Genomic DNA, 19,217 nt, shown 5'->3' with positions numbered 1-19,217 from the left:
TCAAACACTGTTACCCCCTCCCTCTTTTTCTCTTGATTACCTCTCCCTACTCTCCCTTCCTCCCAGAAATATCATTTTTAAAGGAAATTATAAATCTTGACAAACAAAAGAAACACTGGAACAAACACAAAAAAAGAAAAAGAAACAACACAGGATTGCTTATTTTTATCTTTTTCTAGATACTCTACAAGTCAATAAAAAAAGATCTAAGTATATTATTCAATGACATAAAGAAAATGACTAGAAAAACAGCACCCAGGCCCAGAGTTCAGGCCCCACGACTGGACCCCCCCCCCAAAAAAAAATCTAGAAGTAAGAGAAATCATATAGTACTAATTTCCCCATCCCTCTTTTTTTCTTTTTTTTTTTTGGTCCAGTCGTGGGGTCTGAACTCTGGGCCTGGGCACTGTCCCTCAGCTCTTCAGCTCAAGGCCAGTGCTCCACCACCCAGCGCCACTTCCAGCTTTTTTCTTTTTGCTTATGTAGTGCTGAGGAATCGAACCCAGGGCCTCACACATGCAAGGCAAGCGCTCTACCACTGAGCCACCTTCCCAGCCCTTCCCCATCTTTCATAGCAGGAAATTCATAAATATTGAATAAATTTCCTTTTTTTTTTTGTTTTTGTTTTGGGTCCGGTTGTGGTGCCTGAACTCTGGGGCTGGGCACTGTCCCTCAGCTCTTCAGCTCAAGGCTAGCGCTCTACCACTTGAGCCACAGCGCCACTTCCGGCCTTTTTTTTCCTGCTTATGTGGTGCTGAGGAATCAAACCCAGGGCCTCATGTATGCCAGGCAAGCACTCTACCACTGAGCCACCTTCCCAGCCCTGAATAAATTTCCTAATTCATGAAAGAAGGCTGTGACATAAGCATATAAATAAAGACAACTTCTGGGTGCCAGTGACTCATACCTTTAATACTAGCTACTCAGGAGGCAGAGATCTGAGGATCATGTTTCTAAGCCAGCTTGGGTAGAAAAGTCCATGATTCATAACTCTAGCCACCAAACAAGCCAGACATTGGAGCTGTGGCTAAACTAGTAGAGTGCTAGCTTTGAGAGGGAAAAAAAAAAGCTCAGGGATAGTGACTAGACTGAATTGAAGCCCTACGATCAACACATGCACACAAAAAACAATCACTACTAAAGTAACTCAGAACAAAAGCATTTTCAAAATCCTAAAAAGAAAATATTATTGTGTGGGCACTAAGAAAGGTGAGCCTATAAAGCAAAACATGAATAGAAAATACTTAAAAAAAAAAAAGCATAATAAAGATCACAACAGCTTACCTGTTACAAGAATAAGTACTCATAGTTTGGAACAAGTAGATGATAGCAGCAAATATTTTCCGTTTCACACTCTTTTCTAGGTCTTTCTAATCCTCCCCTGACCTCCTAATAGGTAGAGTCTAATTTACATTTCCTTGAATGTGAGTGGGTAGCATTCATAATGCAGTAAGGTTTTAGGCTAGGTTGTATAAAGTGATTTAGCTTGCAAGCTAGACCACCCCAAATAGGCTGCTGACCCTCCATGTAAGCAACCCAACTGGCAAGAGGCCACCTACTGTGAGGAAGCCCAGACTAAGCCACAGGGAGAGGACATCAGATAGCTTGTAACCCCCCCTCCCCCCCCCAGTCAGTCCTACCACTGTCAGACTGAAATTACTCAAGATCCTAAACCAGAAACTCCAACAGAGGCCTGCCCAAGCTCACTACCATAGAAACTGCCATTATGCTTTTGGCTCTTCTATTTTTATTTGGTTAAATTAGTCATATAGATGGAGATTTCATTGTTACACTTCTACATGTTTACAATATGGTCCAATCAATCTTACCCCCCCCCCCCCCTTTATCACTCTCCTTTTATTCCCTCCCTAAAACAATTAGAGGTGATCCATTATGTTGCACTAAATAACAAGTCATCAACCAATGTTTTCAGAAAATATCACTCCATAATAGGCACTAATAGCATTAATACTAGTGAAATGGGATCTTTCATAAGATCTTCTCTCTAGTAACTACAAAAAAGGAAAGGTGAGAAACACAACTTGGGAAACCTAAGATGAAGCTGCCAGTTCAAAACAGGTCCCTAATCATAAGGACACAAATGACTACTAATTGTGATTACCCAGCAGACTTCCAATAGGTTATAAAGTTCAACATGGTTACTCACCAACCACTTAACTCTGAAGGAGAAAAGAGCACTAAAGGCAAATATCACCCACAGCACTGGACAGGCAATAAGTCCTAACCAAAAGATTCTTGATTCAGCTTCTGAAACAGTTTTATTATCTTGAGGAGTTGCCTACAAAAAGAAATCAATTCAATCATGACTGTTGGGAAACTTATTAGTAAAAGGTTAGTATTCTTTTCTTTTTTCTTTTTTTGGCAGTCCTGTGGTTTGAACTCAGGGTCTGGGCCCTGTCCCTGAGCCTCCTTGTACTCAAGGCTAACACTCTACCATCTGAACCACAATGCCACTTCAGCTTTTTCTGAGTAGTTCATCAGAGTCTCATGGATTTTTCTGCTCCATCTGGCTTCAAACCCTGGTCCTCAGATCTCAGCCTCCTAAGCAGCTAAGATTACAGGCATGAACCACAGATACCCAGCTGGATTTATGATTCTTAATTAAAAAAAGAAACAAATTCAAAGATTAACACAGACAATCCAAGTCTCAAGTTAGAATGAAAAAAAAATCAACTAGTAAGTTTATTTAGTAAGTTTCAGTATATTTTATTTCAGCTCAAGAATTCTGCATTTTCAGTGCAGAATGGATACTTTAGCATGACCCCAACCAGGAACAACTGGTCTCTTATAGGCTTCTACTTAATTCTTGTACTTGTATAATTCATTCATAAAGAAGCTACTCATGATACCTTTTTGGATAAGAATCAAGGAAACCACGATCACAAGTCATCCTGGACTCTTACCATGTCAAATAAGTCCAGAGAACATAAATAAGGAGGGAAGAGGGAAAATCAGGGGACTTTGGAACAAGATGTCTTAGCAAAACTCAAGAAATTCCCAGGTAGATTGTATATTTAAGGAACACAGGCTCACTGAGCATAGAACTGTTTTCTGAGGCCCAAGCAGAAGGCAAGCAGCTTAATTAGGTACTTTCTCCTAGATTCTAATCTATTTCCCAAATTGATTTTCACTGGGAAATGGAATGCTCACCATAAAGAATCAAGATAAATCAAACAGGACTCTTGAAAACATAGGCTTAAAGAAAAAGGCTGATAGGGCTGGGAAGGTAGCTCAGTGGTAGAGTGCTTGCCTTGCATGCATGAGGCCCTGGGTTCGATTCCTCAGTACCACATAAGCAGAAAAAGCTGGAAGTGGTGCTCTGGCTCAAGCGGTAGAGCACTAGCCTTGAGCTGAAGAGCTGAGGGACAATGCCCAGGCTCAGAGTTCAGGCACCATGACTGGCAAAAAAAAAAAAAAGAAAAAAGAAAAAGGCTGACGGACTGGACTTGTGGCTCAAATGGTAGAGGATTAGCCATGAAGTCGCTTGAGTGAGTACATGAGGCCTTGAGTTCAAGCCCTGATGCCAGCACAAAAGAGTAAGGCTGAACACTTAGGTATTTCTATCCAACTGGAATTCTTTTTTCTTCCCACATGTGGAGCAAAGATAGAAGAAACTTACAGTATTTTCAGCTGGACAGAAAAGGATCTATGGTGATACACTAAAACTGGGGGCCAACAGAAATCCATTTTTAATCAACAACCCAATAGACAGTTTAGCATGCTGTCCTCTCAGAGGATTCTCTCTTTTTCTCTCTCTCTCTCTCTCTCTCTCACACACACACACACACACACACTTTTCAGTCTGAACTAGTCAGAAAATTGTATTAAGTTTTGGAAGGTCATCTGGTTTAATACATAGCAAGTGATTTTAAAATATGGCATAATGCTTTTAATCTTGAATACTTCATCCTTAAATATTTGAATGTAATCTACATATAATTCATCAGCTGACAGTGTTAAAAAAAGAAAGAAGGCAGTCTACCTCTCTGGACTCAAACACCCAGTGGCTTTTTCCATCCTCATCAATATGATTCCACCAACGGAGGCCGACCATTAGTCTACCTGTAACATTCTGGAAAACATAAACATGCATTTTTTTTTGTTGTTGTTTTGATGGCATCCTGGGGCTTAAACTCGGGGCCTAGGTGCTATCTCTGAGCTTTTTTTACTCAAGGATAGAGTGCTACCACTTAAGTCACGGTTTCACTTCTGGCTTTTCATAGTTTTATTGGAGATAAGAGTCTTACAGACTTTCCTGCCTGGGCTGGCTTCAAAATACTGATCCTCAGATCTCAGCCTCAGGAGCAGCTAGGATTATAGGCATGAGCCACTGGTGTCCAGCTAATACATATTTTTAAAGATCATATTTTAGTGTTCCATTTTCTTCAGTTTTACCTTCATAATCGGCAGCTAACAAAGACCACTCCATTAGCAAAAAAAAGACTCAACAAAATGGCTTTGACATGATCAGCAGGGTAGGGTTTAGAAAGTAAGCAACAAGTCTTCCATAAACTTTACTCTCTCTCTCTTCCCTCATAAATACTTGTTCTTTCTTCAACTACACAGTTTTTTTTTTCTCCTAGGATCCTTTCTCTTTGGTCATTGTGACCTACCTTTTCTCATATATGCTGACAATAGCTAAATATATTAAATATATTTTACAGCTGTACACCCCTACAAATACCAATAGGCACCGGACTTCATGCAATCTCTCAAATGTATCAAGTTCTTTTTGCTTGTTAGTGTAATAAATCAGTGTGAAAAATTTTCTAATGGTTTTAAAATCTATTATCAATATTTAGTGTGCATCTACAAACTCACAGTTAAAAAATGATGACCAATAGACAAATTCAAGTGTGTGGAAAAGAAAGATCAACAATGCATAAATGTACCAATTAGGAAAAGTGTAGTCGGCAGAAAGTATGGAATTCTTGATCAGTACAACAGTGACATAACCCTATATCTACACTGGGTATCAGAATGACTTCCTTAGGAATATTTGGAATGAAACTAAAGGATATGTGGGAATTAATAATACAGGGAATGTTTAATTATGGTGTCTGCTAACAGACTCAGGAGTACAGAAGTTCTTGGATTGAGAATGTTTATTTTCATTAACCTCACTAATGTTTGTAACATACATTTAATTTTAAGTGAAGATAACAAGGCATGAATGTAAGGTAATAAAATAGAATTAATGAAATTAAAATAGCTGGGCACTGATGGCTCATGCCTGTAATCCTAGCTAACCAGGAGACTGAGATCTGAGGATCATGGTTCAAATCCAGCCCAAACAGGAAAGTTTGTGAGTCTCTGATCTCCAATTAATTACCAGAAAAAAACAGAAATGAAGCTGTGGCTCAAAGTGGTAGAGCACTCGCCTTGAGCAAAAGAGCTTAGGGATAGCCCCACAACTAATTAATTAAAATTAATAAAACCTGTGATCTTGTCCCATACACAAAATCAGGCCACTTTTCAATTTATACACTTGTTATAGATAATGCCAAAGTAGTGTTTATGCTTTCACCCCTCTGAAAGTAGTTATAGACTTGTTGCTAGATCTTCTAGCTAAAGTTAAAAAACAGTAACTACAGACTCTGTGAAAGAAACACTTTTCAAAGAGCACTATTTTGGGATGGAAGATAACATGTTTGAGGTACCTTCAAGATAGCCATAAACAGGGGCTGGGAATGTGGTTTAGCGGTAGAGTGCTTGCCTAGCCTACATGAAACCCTGGGTTTGATTCCTCAGTACCACATAAACAGTAAAAGCTGGAAGTGGTGCTGTGGCTCAAGTGGCAGAGTGCTAGGCTTGAGCACAGAGAGGCTCAAGGACAATGCCCAACCCCTGAGTTCAAGCTCCAGGACCGGCGCAAAAAAAAAAAAAAGATAGCCACAAACAAACAAACAAAAAATCAGAGAGAATACACACACACACCCTATCAAGCTGGGCACCAGTGGCTTATGCTGGTAATCCTAGCTACTTGGGAGGCTAAAATCTAATCATAAATGCTGAACATCAGCCTGAGCAGATAAATCCAAGATACTCCAATTAACCAGCAAGAAGCTGGAAGTAGAGGTATGACTCAATTGGTAGAGTGCCAGCTTTAAGCAAAAAAGCCAAGCAAGAGCTCAAAACCCTGAGTTCAGGCCTGAACACAAAATTAAAAAAAAAAATATATGAACATGTATATTTCAAGCAGAAAGATAAGGAAGCTTAAACCTGATAGAAAACTAGAGCTGAAGATCACCATAGCTTATAGACCAGCAACTGAAACCAGAAGTATGGCACACTTAGAAAAGAAATACCAAAAGAGAAGAGGAGATCAGAAACCATTCACACTGTAGAGATAGGTTAAGTAAAAAAAGAAGAGCTGGCATAGAAAACAGCCAGTGTCTACATGGTAGCATTTTCAAAGAAAGACCTTAGAATATTTCCAAGTTTCTTCATGTTCCCATTTTCCAATCTTTCCATTGTTCCTTTATTAGCTTATTTTTCTTGATTCCCCCTCCCCTCCAGTTCTGAGGTTTGAACTCTGGGCCTCAGCACCTTTTGCTCAAGACTAGTACTCTACCACTTGAGCCATAGCACCACTTCTGGCTTTTTCTGTGATTTAACTGGAAAGTCTTACAGACTTTCCTGCCAAGGCTGACTTTGAACCGTGATCCTCAGATCTCAGCCTCCTGAGTAGCTAGGATTACAGGTGTGAGCCACTAGCGCCTGGTTTTTAAAATTTATTTTCATTTTAAAAAGTTGTTATTATAAAGGTGATGTACAATGGGCTTACTGCGCCATTTGTCGGGTAATAAGTACATTTCTTTTTGGGCAATATCATTCATTTCTTTGCTCTCTTACAGTTATTCCTTCCTGTCCCCACCCACAAGTTGTACAGTCCATCTTCAACATGTCTACTAAGTACCACTGCTGCATTTTGTTTTTAAAACTTATTAAACGTTCACCCATTATTTCCATAAAAGTCTGCATTGGTTTTTCTCTAAATTTAGTTTTAGGTGCATTTTAATAACTTATGGAGGACCACTGTAAATTGTAAATAATCTGTAGTTTTTGTTTCCTTTTTTTTTTTTGTATTGGGGCTTGAACTTAGAACCTGGTATTATCTGAGATTTTTTGCTCAAGTCTAGTGCTCTACCACTGAACCACAGCTCTACTTCCATTTTTTTTGTGTTGATTAATTGGAGGTAAGGGTCTCATGGACTTTTCCTGCCCAGGCTAACTTTAAACTGCAATCTTGCCCAAGCAGGTAAGTCCATGAGTCTCTTATCTCAAAGTAATCACTAAAAAGCAGGAAATAGAAGTGTGGCTCAAGTGACAGAGCACTAACCTTGAGGGAAAAAATGCCCAGGGCCAGTGCCCAGATGCCGAGTTCCAGGACAGGCACCAAGTAAGTAAAAATTTTTTTTGAAACTATTTTTCTCTTCTTCACTTATTCATTAATATTATAATAACAGTTTACATAAAGACTGCTTTTTAAAAATTTCAACTGAGATTAGAACACATCCGTTTTTTACTCGTTTCAGAACTCTGTCTACCTTCTTTTTCAAGTTCTTTTAATAACCCTTCAAAATTTTTTTGATTTTGGTTGGTCTTGGGGCTTGAACTCTGGGCCTGGGCGCTGTCCCTCAGTCTTCAGCTCAAGGCCAATGCTCTACCACTTAAGCCACACACCACTTCCAGTTTTCTGGTGGTTTATAGAGAGAAGAGTCTCATAGACTTTCCTGCCAGGGCTGGCTTTGAACCATGATCCTCAGATCTCAGCCTCCTGAGTAGCCAGGATTACAGGCATGAGCCACGCCATGAGCCACCTTCCCAGCCCAACTCTCTATTTTTAAGTGCTTGATTTTGCTTCCTATTTCGTTTGGATATCCACAAGCAATTCTATCAAGAATCAATACATGGATTTTTTTGAAGCCAAAGTTTAAAAATATCAGTCCAGGCGCCAGTGGTTCACACCTGTAATCCTAGCTACTCAGGAGGCTAAGATCTAATAATCGTGCTTCAAAGCCAGCCCAGGCAGTAAAGTCCGTGAGACACTTAACTCCAATTAACCACCAGAAAACCAGAAGTGGTGCTATGGCTCAAGTAGTAGAGCTCTCACCTCGAGCTGAAGAGCTGAGGGACAGCACCCAGGCCAAGTTCAAGCTCCATGACTGACTGGGGAGGGCTGGGAAGTTGGCTTAGTGGTAGAGTGCTTGCCTCGTGTGTATGAGGCCCTGGGTTCGATTCCTCAGCACCACATATGCTGAAAAAGCCAGAAGTGGCACTGTGGCTCAAGTGGTAGAGCACTAACCTTGAGCTGAAGAGCTGAGGGACAACTCCCAGGCCCAGAGTTGTCAATCTTAGCAGAAAATATACCATTTGGTTATGTCTTTTAAACCTCCTCTGCATACTGGGTATTGGTAGCTCATGCCTGTAATACTAGCTATACTCGGGAGGGTGAGAGTTGAGAATCATGGTTCAAAACCACCCCAAGCTATAAAGTCTGTGAAATGCTCATCTCTAACTAGCAAAAAATGGAATGGAAGTGTGGCTCAAGAGGTAGAGAACTAATCTTAAGCAAAAAAGCTAAGAGAGAACATAAGGCCTAAGTTCAAGCCTTAGTACCACCACAAAATAAACAAATAAATAGATAATTTAATTAAATCTCTACTCCAAAAGGATTTAATTACAGGATGAGCATTTCTAATCTAAAAACGTGTTATCTGAATTTCTCTGTTTAACTACTTTCAGCTGTTTGAATATTCCAAATGTCACACTTCCAAATTAGAAATGGTCAATAAGTAAAGTCTATGCAGATATTCCAAAATCCAAACAACTCTAAAATAAAAGTTAAAGAAGAGTCTTTAAAAAAAAAAATCTCTTCAATCTGTCTTAGCAGTATTATGTGGCTTTGCAGAAACTGGCTGCCACCAAGCTGAGTGCCTCTGCTATGTATAAGATCAAAAAATGGTTGGGGACCAGGTGCTGGGGCTTACACCTGTAAACTTAGCTATTGAGGAGACAAAAGTCTGAGAATCTGAGGTTGGAAGCCAGCCCAGACAGGAAAGTCTGTGAGACCTTGATCTCCAATTTCAAATGGCAATATGCCAGCCTTGAATAAAAAAGCTAAGGAGCAGAACACTTAGACTTGAGTTCAAACACCAGTACTGGCATAAAAATAAACAAATAACAAGAAAATCAACCAATCAATAAGCAAAATGTTTAGACAGCTAGCTGAGTTTCATAGACTTGTAACAACTACTGGTCTCGGGGCTGGGAAGGTGGCTCAGTGGTAGAGTGCTTGCCTTGCATGCCTGAGGCCCTGGGTTCAATTCCTCAGCACCACATAAGCATAAAGAAAAAAGCCGGAAGTGGCCTGTGGCTCAAGTGGTAGAGTGCTAGCCTTGAGCTGAAGAGCTGAAGGACAGTGGCCAGGCCCAGAGTTCAGGCCCTGTGACCGGACCCAAAACAAAAACAAAAACAATTACTGGTCTCCTAAAATTCTAGTTTGTCTTTTATGTTTTTTTTCCTTTTTTTCTTCTCATGAATTTACTATAAAAAATTTCAAACACACAAAAAAGTAAAAATTTACAATGAATACTCAATTATCTACCAATTAGAGTCTACACATATACTTTATTATATATTCATCTATCTGTCCATGTATCTAACCATCTTTGCCTGGGAATTTGAGATCCCCTCCCTCTTCTTATATCCTTTCTAACTCCCTACAGCAGTTTCTCACCTTAGTATGACTGACTAGCCACATAATTCTTTTTTTCTGCCAGTCCTGAGACTTGAACTCCGAGATTGAACACTGTCTCTGAGCCTATTTGTGCTCAAGGCTATTGCTCTACCATGTGAGCCACAAAGCCTCTTCCAGCTTTTTTGAGTAGTTTATTGGAGATAAGAGTCTCATGGGGACTTTTCTGCCTGGACTGGCTTTGAACTACGATCCTCAGATCTCAGCCTCCTAAGTAGCTAGGATTATAGGTGTAAGACATGGGTGCCCAGGTAGTAATTCTTTATTGTGGGGGCTTATGTGTATATTAAGATGTTGAACAGCATATATGGCCTGTACAAACTAGATGAAGTCCCCTGCTCTCAGTTGTGACCATCAAAAAAATATTTTTATTTATTTTTTGCATGTGGGTCCTAGAGCTTTTCTGATCAAGGCTAGCACTCTATCACTTGAGCCCTAGCTCCACTTTCAGCTTTCTGGTGGATAAGAGGAGAGAAGAGTCTCACAGACTTTCCTGCCCTGGGTGGCTTTGTACCACAATCCTCAAATCTCAGCCTTCTGAGCAGCAAGGATTACAGATGTAAGCCACTGGTACCCAGCCCAAAATGTTTGTTTTGTTGGTTGTGGGACTTGAACTCTGGGCGTGCGCGCTGTCCCTCAGCTTTTCATCTCAAGGTTAGCACTCTATCATTTGAGCCACAGTGCCACTTCCAGTTTTCTGGTGGTTTATTGGAGATAAGAGTTTCATGGACTTTCCTGCCAGGGCTGGCTTTGAACCCTGATCCTCAGATCTCAGCCTCCTGAGTAACTAGAATTATAGATGTGGGCCAGCAAGGCCTGACGCAGCTCAAAATGTTTTATACATTGACAAGAACCTCCTGGAGTAGAGGCAATATTGCCCAGCTGATAAAGATTGCCCTAGAGTACCAATACGTACTTTGTAGATGAACAGTTCTTAAGTGTTTGTGAACATTGAAGCTTCACATATATATTATGCACAATACACCTGAAAAATGACCCTTTGATGGCCAGTGATAAATAAATGATCCAGTGATATGTAGATAATGTGGCTGATAGTAACATTTTGTAGCTTGACAAAAAGCACTGACAACAGGTGGGAGGGTGGATAAAAATGTTAAAAGGGATGACACTTATCAAGAGCCACTGTATTCATAAACTGATCTGTTGAATGGCAACTCCTTTGTACAACTACTTAAAGAAAATAAAATATAAAAAATAAAAATATATAAGAAAAAAAATTTTTTTAAAAGTAGATAACTCACTAGTATAACAATCTACATATGACATATGTACTTTAACACAGAGAAATCCTGAAGAAACAAAGACAACTTTATAGCAATTTGAAATACTGATCTCATATTTTTTAATTGCTTGCACATTACTTGAACTCACAGTAAATATAATTTTTAAGTAATAAACATTGAACCTACCTTCACAGCCCAAAAGTCACATGACAACAACAAGATAATTGTCACCATACAGGCAATAAAGCTGCTGCTGAGGAATTCACAGAGAAGATAGACTACAATTGCACTGACTCGAAAGAACAAATGGAAAAAGGATGCTACTGGATGTCTAAAAACAAAAACACAATAAAAGAAATATAGTTACATTTTACAAATACTAGTAGAGGCAGATGAAAAATGTTTTAGTCATGGTACAACTGTGAAGAGTTTTGTCAAAATACAAGATGTGGAGGGAAAAATTGCCTACTTCACTTTTTCTTAAGTCCCTACTATTTAAGAAGAGCCTGTTGTCACAGAAAGTACACTATGAAAACATACATCTCACTGAATATAAACTTTCACAAAACATCTAATAAGAAACTTTACCTAGCTTTATCAATTATGCCAAAAGAATTTCAAGGCCCTTAGGAATCACTTCAGGAAGAGAGGAAAGTTGGGTGAATCTAGTCACTGTATTCAATGCAGATATGTGAAAATGGGTAACTTGGCAGTATGTGTAGAGTTGGGAAAGATGGTGGCCACATAGACCAAGATACACTGCACTCATAAACTGATTTGTTGAATTGCATCTCCTTTGTACAAGTACTTAAAGATGTCCCTCCAGTTCAGGCTTTTTGCTGGTCAACTAGAAATAAGCCAGATTTGTCAGCCTAGGCTGGCTTCAAACGACCATCCTGATTTTGGCCTCCCAAGTGCTATGATTATAGGTATGAGCCATCAGCACCCAGTCAATTCTTTTTGTTTTTGTTCTTTCTGACTTGAGACTAGATCTCAGTAGTAGCCCAAGTTGGCTTTGAGCTCATGATTTTGATAGCCACCTGAATGCTGGGATTATAGGCTTCATGCTCACTAGGCAATCATTCTACCACCTAAGCCATACCCCTACCATTTTGCTTTAATTACTTTTGAGATAAGCTCTTTTTTTTGGGGGGGGGGGTCCAGTCGTGGGGCCTGAGCACTGTCCCTCAGCTCTTCAGCTCAAGGCTAGCACTCTACCACTTGAGCCACAGTGCCACTTTCCGCTTTTTTCTTATGTGGTGCTGAGGAATCGAACCCAGGGCCTCAGGCATGCAAGGCAAGCACTCTACCACTGAGCCACCTTCCCAGCCCCTCTTTTGTTTGTTTTTTATTGTTGAAGCCAACTTGGGTGGGCCACAATACTCAGCTTACAGGGTTAAGATAGGGTCTTACTAGCGTTTTTGCTTCAGCTGTTCTCAAGCTGAAATCCTACAAACTTCTATCTTCTGAGCAGCTGAGGTTACAGCTGTTAGCCACTGTTCTTTAAGCTTGGTTTTACCAGTCCTATTACATTTTGATTTAAATACTATACAATTCACCTGCTAAGTACAATTTAATGTATATATATATATATATATATTTATGCAGCCATCATTACATTCAATTTTACAACTTTTATTACTCCAAAAAGACACTCTGCTTATATCAATTATTTTTTATTTGCCCCCAATCCCTTGCTCTTAGCAATTAATACTTTTTGTCTCTAGTCCTAAACTACTTTCAATCTCTTTTATAAAACCAAAATATTTGGTTTTTGGTGGATGGTACCTTTTGCTTAAAATAATGTTTCAAAGTTCAAGTAGAATTTTATTGTACAAAGGGAATTTCTTTAGCGAGAAATAAATTTATAATAGTAATATCCTTGTATTGTAATTTCATGCCATTTATACAAGACAATTCTGAGCTAGTCACCAGTGGCTTACTCCTGTAATCCTAGCTACTCAGAAGGCTGAGATCTGTGATTATGGTTTAAAGCCAGCAGAGTCAGGAAAGTCCACAAGACTCTTATCTCCAATTAACTGTCAAAAAGCCCTAAGTGGAGCAGTAGCTCAAATGGTAGAGTGCTAGCAATGAGCAAAAAAAGATAAGGAACAGCACCCAGGCTCTGGGATCAGCCCATATACTCACACATATAAAATTCTAAAATTTGCATAATAAATTAGATGTAATGCATATATAAATTACAAAAAATAGCACAATTTTAGAAAATAGCTGGCAAGGAATTTAAATTTAAAACACCTGTGTTCAAATAGTTGGATTTGCTAATTTGAAAACAATATTGAATAACATTCTACATGTCAAGAAAATCAAAATTATTCCCAAGAAAATCAGAAGTTAGCTTTGCCACATACTAAATTAGAAAAGTAATACATAATTCACTACTTTACCTTAAAACCTGTTATGGTTAAACTATGAAGTGTCCCCACAGGTTCATGTATTAAACTGAGGTCCCCAGCTGGTGACACTATTAGGAGGAGCTGCAAACTTCCAGAAGTGGGGACTAGCTGGAGAAAGCTGGTCCCTGCAGGTATGTCTTTCAGGATGTACCTTGCCCTGGCCTTCTTCTTTATTTCTGTTTCCTGGCTGCCATGAGGTAAGAGAAGCTTTCCTCTTCTACACCCTCCCATCTGTATCACTTCAGGTCCCCAAACACAAAAGCCAATTGACCCTGAACTGAAACTTCTGACATGATAAACCAAAATAATTTTTCTGCCCTTTAAGTTGCTTTCTCAGTGATGAAAAGTCTAACATCAATCCCATCAACTGGCACCAACACAGACAAAACAGTCTGAATACTAACATAACTCATATAACTTATCACCATACCTGACTTTAGATTTTTTTGGTCTATTAGCTGTCTCCTCTTCTGCGTCAAACAGTGAAACATCTTCAGTGTCATCATTACTGTCCTATAGGAAAATTAAATGTCCATGAAGCAAAAAACCCATGGTATTTAAATGCCTATCATGGGCTGGGTATGTGGCTTAGTGGTAGAATACTTGCCTACCATGCTTGAAGCCCTAAGATCAATTCCTTATTCAGTACCACATAAACAGAAAAAGCTGAAGTGGTGCTATGGCTCAAGTGATAGAGTGCTAGCCTTGGGCAAAAGCAGCTCAGGGACAGTGCCCGGGCCCTGAGTTCAAGCCCCAGAACTGGCAAAAAAAAAAAAAAAAAAGCCTATTATATGCAAAGCTGTACTTATCAAAACGGAATATGAAATTACAGCATGGTCATATCCATCAGGACCTTACATCCTAAGAAAAAGGCACTTGTAAATCCTCACCCCCACACTAATCATCTGCAAATACCCCAAGGTAATCCAAGAATCAATTGTCTCTCCTCTCCCCGGCCCCCAGACAGCTAAGCCCTTGAGAGAACATTGGTACAGATCTCCTACACATTGACATCTATTCTCTATTGCTTTCTCCCAAATCACAGAGAAAGCTAAAGCTACTGGAGATAAACTCAATTGTTTTTGGCTCCTTCTCAAAACTATGTTACATCCTTGTTTCCATGACTTCTCACAATGCTTTTTCTTTTTGTTCAAGCAAAACCAAAAAGAATTCTCCTTACCTTTTTTCCTTGCCGATCCTGAGGCTTGAACTCAGGACCTATATACTAATCTCGTAAGTGTTTTGCTCAAGGGTAGTGTTCTACCACTTGAGCCATAACTCCACGTCAGGCTTTTTGGTGGTTAACTAGAGTTAAGAGTCTTATGAACTTTCTTGCCCCAGCTAGCTTCCAACAATGATCCTTAGATCTCAGCCTCCTGAGTAGCTAGGATTACAGGCATGAGCCACTAGTGCCTAGCTTCAGAATTCCTTATCATAGTACCTCAGGGGCTTGTTCTTTTTATTTTTTCTCACAGCATCTTTGATCTGGTCTTTACTCAACTGAGCTGTCCCATACTATGACCTTTATATAATTAAACTGATTGTAACAGTTTATGCAACAGGCTTCTTTTCTTCTATGGTAGCTTGCTTTCAGCCGGTTTCTTGGTAGCAGCTGTCTTTTTTCCTAAAGGCTGCTCTGCTTTTTTTTAAATGTTTTTTTTATTGTAAAAATACTGTACAGAGGGGTTACAGTTACATGAGCAAGGTAATGAGTACATTTCCTATCAAGCATTGTTGCCTCCTCCTTTGTTTTCCCCCTCCCATCCCTCCCCTCCCTACATTGTAAAGTTCGTTTTTCAAAATAGTGTCTTGTACATCTCATGTTACAATGGGTCAATCTGTATCCCTATTTAAACATTTTGTTTTTTCCCTTCCCAACATCAAATACAGTGAAAGCAGGGGTTATACTGTGGTGGAGGAACATACAAAGCAACAAAAAAAATTACATGGTACATTATAAATACATTAGAAACAATAGCAAGAAAGAAGAAATCCACTTGTGTCCCTATCTTGGGGTTCATTCCGCTTAAAATCATCTTATCTGGTCATACGTACATAGCTTTTGACCTTTTCTGCTTGTCCCAGACATATACTAGTCATTGCAAATAAGGGAAACCATGGGACCTATGTTTCTTTGGGCCTGGCTTACTTCACTTAATTTTTTCCAAGTCTTTCCATTTCCTAACAAATGGGGTGATGTCATCTGCTCTGCTTTTTAACATCAGCAGCCTTTAGAGCGTTGCCTTGACTTGAAGAGCTGAGGGACAACGCCCAGGCCCAGAGTTCAAGCCCCACGACCGACCAAAAAAAAAAAAAAACATCAGCAGCCTTCTTTCGTTTCTTACTCACAGTGGGCTTCTTCTCTCCAGCCTTCTTTTCTGCAGCTGCCTTCTCATCTAATGGCACTCATCTAATTTGGCTGTCAATGTTGCTGCTTTCTTCACTTGGATTTGGTGATTTCTTGCCTGGCAAAGAATGGTGTTTTGTTGCATGGTCTTTAGTATGGGTTTAGTTTCAACATGATTCTCAAGGTGCGATTAATCTTCCTGCGTGGTGCTCTAAGAGCTCTTTGGATCTCCAGGCTTTTCAAAATTCTGTCTGTATTCATCATCTTGAGCATAGGAAGGTTATAGTTACTCTCGAGGGAAGCATCTTTATGCCCAGTGCCATACAATTCATCCGACTTCTGGAAAGCACTTTCAGTCCAAATGCAGAATCGTACCACATGACCACCAGAGCAAGTTTTCAAATGTTCAGCTTGAAGGGGTAACAATGATGGACAAGTAATGTATTCATTGCTTTACTCATGTAACTGTAACCCTTTTGTGCAACATCTTTACAATAAAAATAAAAGGAAAAAAAAGTTCAGTTTGCTGACATTAAACAAAGTAACTCCAGGGATGTTTCTGAAGGTCTTGATGATTCCATTGTCTTCATTATAGATGATACAGGGGCCTTTGTGCTAGATATGCTAGCAGTTTCTCATTTTGCCCTTGCCAGCTATCATTCACTGAGAGGAACAGACCTTCTTGATGTCAGTTCTTAAGAAACAAAACAGCCTCCGTGGTCTTCTTGTAACTCTCTTGTATCTTTTTTTTAAAAAAATTACATTTTCTTGACCTTTCTACTGGATCTTCTAATAAACATATATAAAAGTTTTCAAAGCCGGGCGCCAGTGGCTCACGCCTGTAATCCTAGCTACTCAGGAAGCTGAGATCTGAGGATTGAGGTTCAAAGCCAGCCCGGGCAAGAAAATCCAATAAACCACTAGAAAACCGGAAGTGGTACTGTGGCTCAAGTGGTAGAGCGCTCACCTTGAGCTGAAGAGCCCAGGGACAGCGCCCAAACCCAGAGTTCAAACCCCACGACCGACCAAAATAAAAAAGTTTTCAAGCTGGGCTCCCGTGGCTCATGCCTGTAATCCTAGCTACTCAGTTTAAATTTTAGTTACTGGCTTAAAGCCAGCTGGGGCATGAAAAATTTGTGAGACTCTTATCTCCACTAAAACTGCCAAAAAAGTCAGAAGTGGAGTTGTAGCACAAGTGGTAGAGCACAGCCATGAATACAAAAGCTCAGGGACAGGACCCAGACTGAATTCAAGCCCCAGGACCAGAAAAAAAAAAAAAAAAAAAAATCGAGTGTATCTCATTGCTCAAGAGACTTAAAAACCCTGTGTCACCACCCCAATTCCTATCTTGCCATAGTATTCCATCCTCTAGGCTTCTAACGGTTGGCTCAAAATAACCCATTATAATTCCCTTCATCTCAACCACAGCTACCCTGATCGCTGTGCTCTACCTAGTTGCCACTTACCAGCCTCCTTGCCTTTTACCAGCCTCCCCATTCTACTCCAGCCTTTCCTGCACATTACCTACCGTAATAGTCCCACTATGGAAATGGTACCATGTCACTCCCTTGCTCAAAAATTATAGTAGTGCTCCTGCACATACAGGATCATACAGAGCACATTTCACATGTTCTGATTCCCTACTTACCTCTAACATTCCCTCCAGGTGAGCACTGCAGCAGTGTTGTTACTAATGGTCTCTCTTACCTTCCTGCCTTTTGTATTTTCTCTTCAGCTGGCTATTCCCTTCCAGGCTCCCTACCTAGCTTAATGTTTCAACTTAAATATTAAAACAGCTGAGATTTTCCCTAAAATGCCTTTGTTCTCAAAGAACTCAGACAAATCTCCATTTCCATTATTGTAGGACTGCCTGCACTATAAGAAGTGATTAGCAAAACACCCAGTCAAGTGGCACAGAATTTGTTGAAGTGAGAGAATAAACAAAGGAGGCCATTTCCTGGAATACAATACATAGTGAGCCAGGAGAAACTTAGGTGTACATGGAAACACAGGGCAGGAAGAGAATCACTTTCCATGAGAGGGTTCCAGAAAAGCTTCCTCTAAGTTTATCAGCCAGGCTTCTCTGACACACTACATTGGCCTCCTACTTACCCCAGTCCCTTACTAGGTATATTTTCAAAAGCATAGGTGGGGAATATACAAAGTACACCTAAGAACAGCCAAGCTGTCCACAAAATAAGGTCAGTGGTTCCCAACTTTTAACTACTGAAATGCTTAAAAAACAAAACAATAAAAAATCAAGTTTGAATGTAAGTGCTCTCAATCAGAAATTTGGATTTATTAGTAATTTATTATTTTAACTCAAACCCCAGACCTCACACACACTAGGCAAGTAATATATCACTGATTTATAGCCCCAGCTGGATGTTTAAAGCTTCCCAGATGATCAAAGCATGCAAAGTTGAGATCCACTGTATGATCCTATGTAATAAAAACTGTCCTTGACCCGAGTGGTCCAATTCTTCATCCAGCACATAGTATTTTCCTACTTAAAACTCACAGCATTCTAAAAAACAGGTTCCTTATGAGGAACTATCATGATCTGGCCCTAGTCAGCCTCCAGCAGCTTATCTAAAGCTACAACCCACTTACCTACCAGTATAGAGTGAATGGCTCCTCTTATTTTTGCCAAAAACACAGCCACCCTTCAATCTGAGAATATGTTAATTTATGGGACAAAAAAAAAAGGCTTTGCGGAAGTAATTAAGGGTCTTCAGATGGAAAGATTTTGAAGGGCCCAGTGATATTATCACACTGGTAGCCCATGGGCTCAATGATATACATGAGGCCCTGGGTTTGATTCCTCAGCACCACATACATAGAAAAAGTTGGAAGTGGCATTGTAGCTCAAGTGGTAGAGTGCTAGCCTTGAACTGAAGAACTGAGGGACAGTGCCCAAGCCCAGAGTTCAGGTCCCATGACCAACAATAAAATAAATAAAAAATAAAAAAATAAGGCTATTACACTGGTGTTATTATTAGTTCCTTAAACTTGTCAAATTTGTGCCGTAATGAATCCTTTTATGCTCATGGTTCAGTCCACCAATACCATTTTTCCTTCTTCCTTTGCTCATTGGAAAACTAAATTCCTCTTCTCATAGGCCCAGTAAATATTGAGTGCTACTAAGTTCTAGGCACTAGCATAAGAAGCACAGATGAAAAACTTTTTTGGGTGTTGGTCCTAGGCTTGACCTCAGGACCTAGGTGGTGCCTCTGAGCTTTTGTGCTCAAGGTTAGTGCTCTATCACTTAAGGCACAGCTCCACTTCCAGTTTTTTTTGTTTTTTGTTTTGCCAGTCGTGGGCTTGAATTCAGGGACTGGGCACTGTCCCGGAGCCTCTCTGTGCTCAAGGCTAGCGCTCTACCACTTGAGCCACATTCCCAGCCCCTCTACTTCCAGCTTTTTCGT

At 39.9% G+C, this 19,217-nt stretch overlaps 1 protein-coding gene and 1 pseudogene across 1 annotated transcript in view; both read right to left on the bottom strand.

The window, feature by feature from the left end:
* LOC122119383 (Golgi apparatus membrane protein TVP23 homolog B) overlaps window positions 1-19,217 on the bottom strand; it is a 29,025-nt gene that overhangs the window by 6,239 nt on the left and 3,569 nt on the right. The window contains exons 2-5 of the mRNA XM_042693455.1: window positions 13,873-13,955; window positions 11,212-11,356; window positions 4,004-4,093; window positions 2,168-2,299 (exon numbers count right to left, since the gene is read on the bottom strand). Of these exons, the coding sequence (XP_042549389.1) occupies window positions 2,168-2,299; window positions 4,004-4,093; window positions 11,212-11,356; window positions 13,873-13,955 (450 nt within the window). The remainder of the gene's footprint in view (window positions 1-2,167; window positions 2,300-4,003; window positions 4,094-11,211; window positions 11,357-13,872; window positions 13,956-19,217) is intronic.
* Window positions 14,892-17,446, bottom strand: LOC122120231 (annotated as a pseudogene).

This window comes from Dipodomys spectabilis, unplaced genomic scaffold (assembly GCF_019054845.1).
Source record: "Dipodomys spectabilis isolate Male_0828 unplaced genomic scaffold, ASM1905484v1 ptg000004l, whole genome shotgun sequence".
In the NCBI taxonomy this organism is placed as follows: Eukaryota; Metazoa; Chordata; class Mammalia; order Rodentia; family Heteromyidae; genus Dipodomys; species Dipodomys spectabilis.
This window is presented reverse-complemented; position numbering and strand designations above follow the sequence as displayed.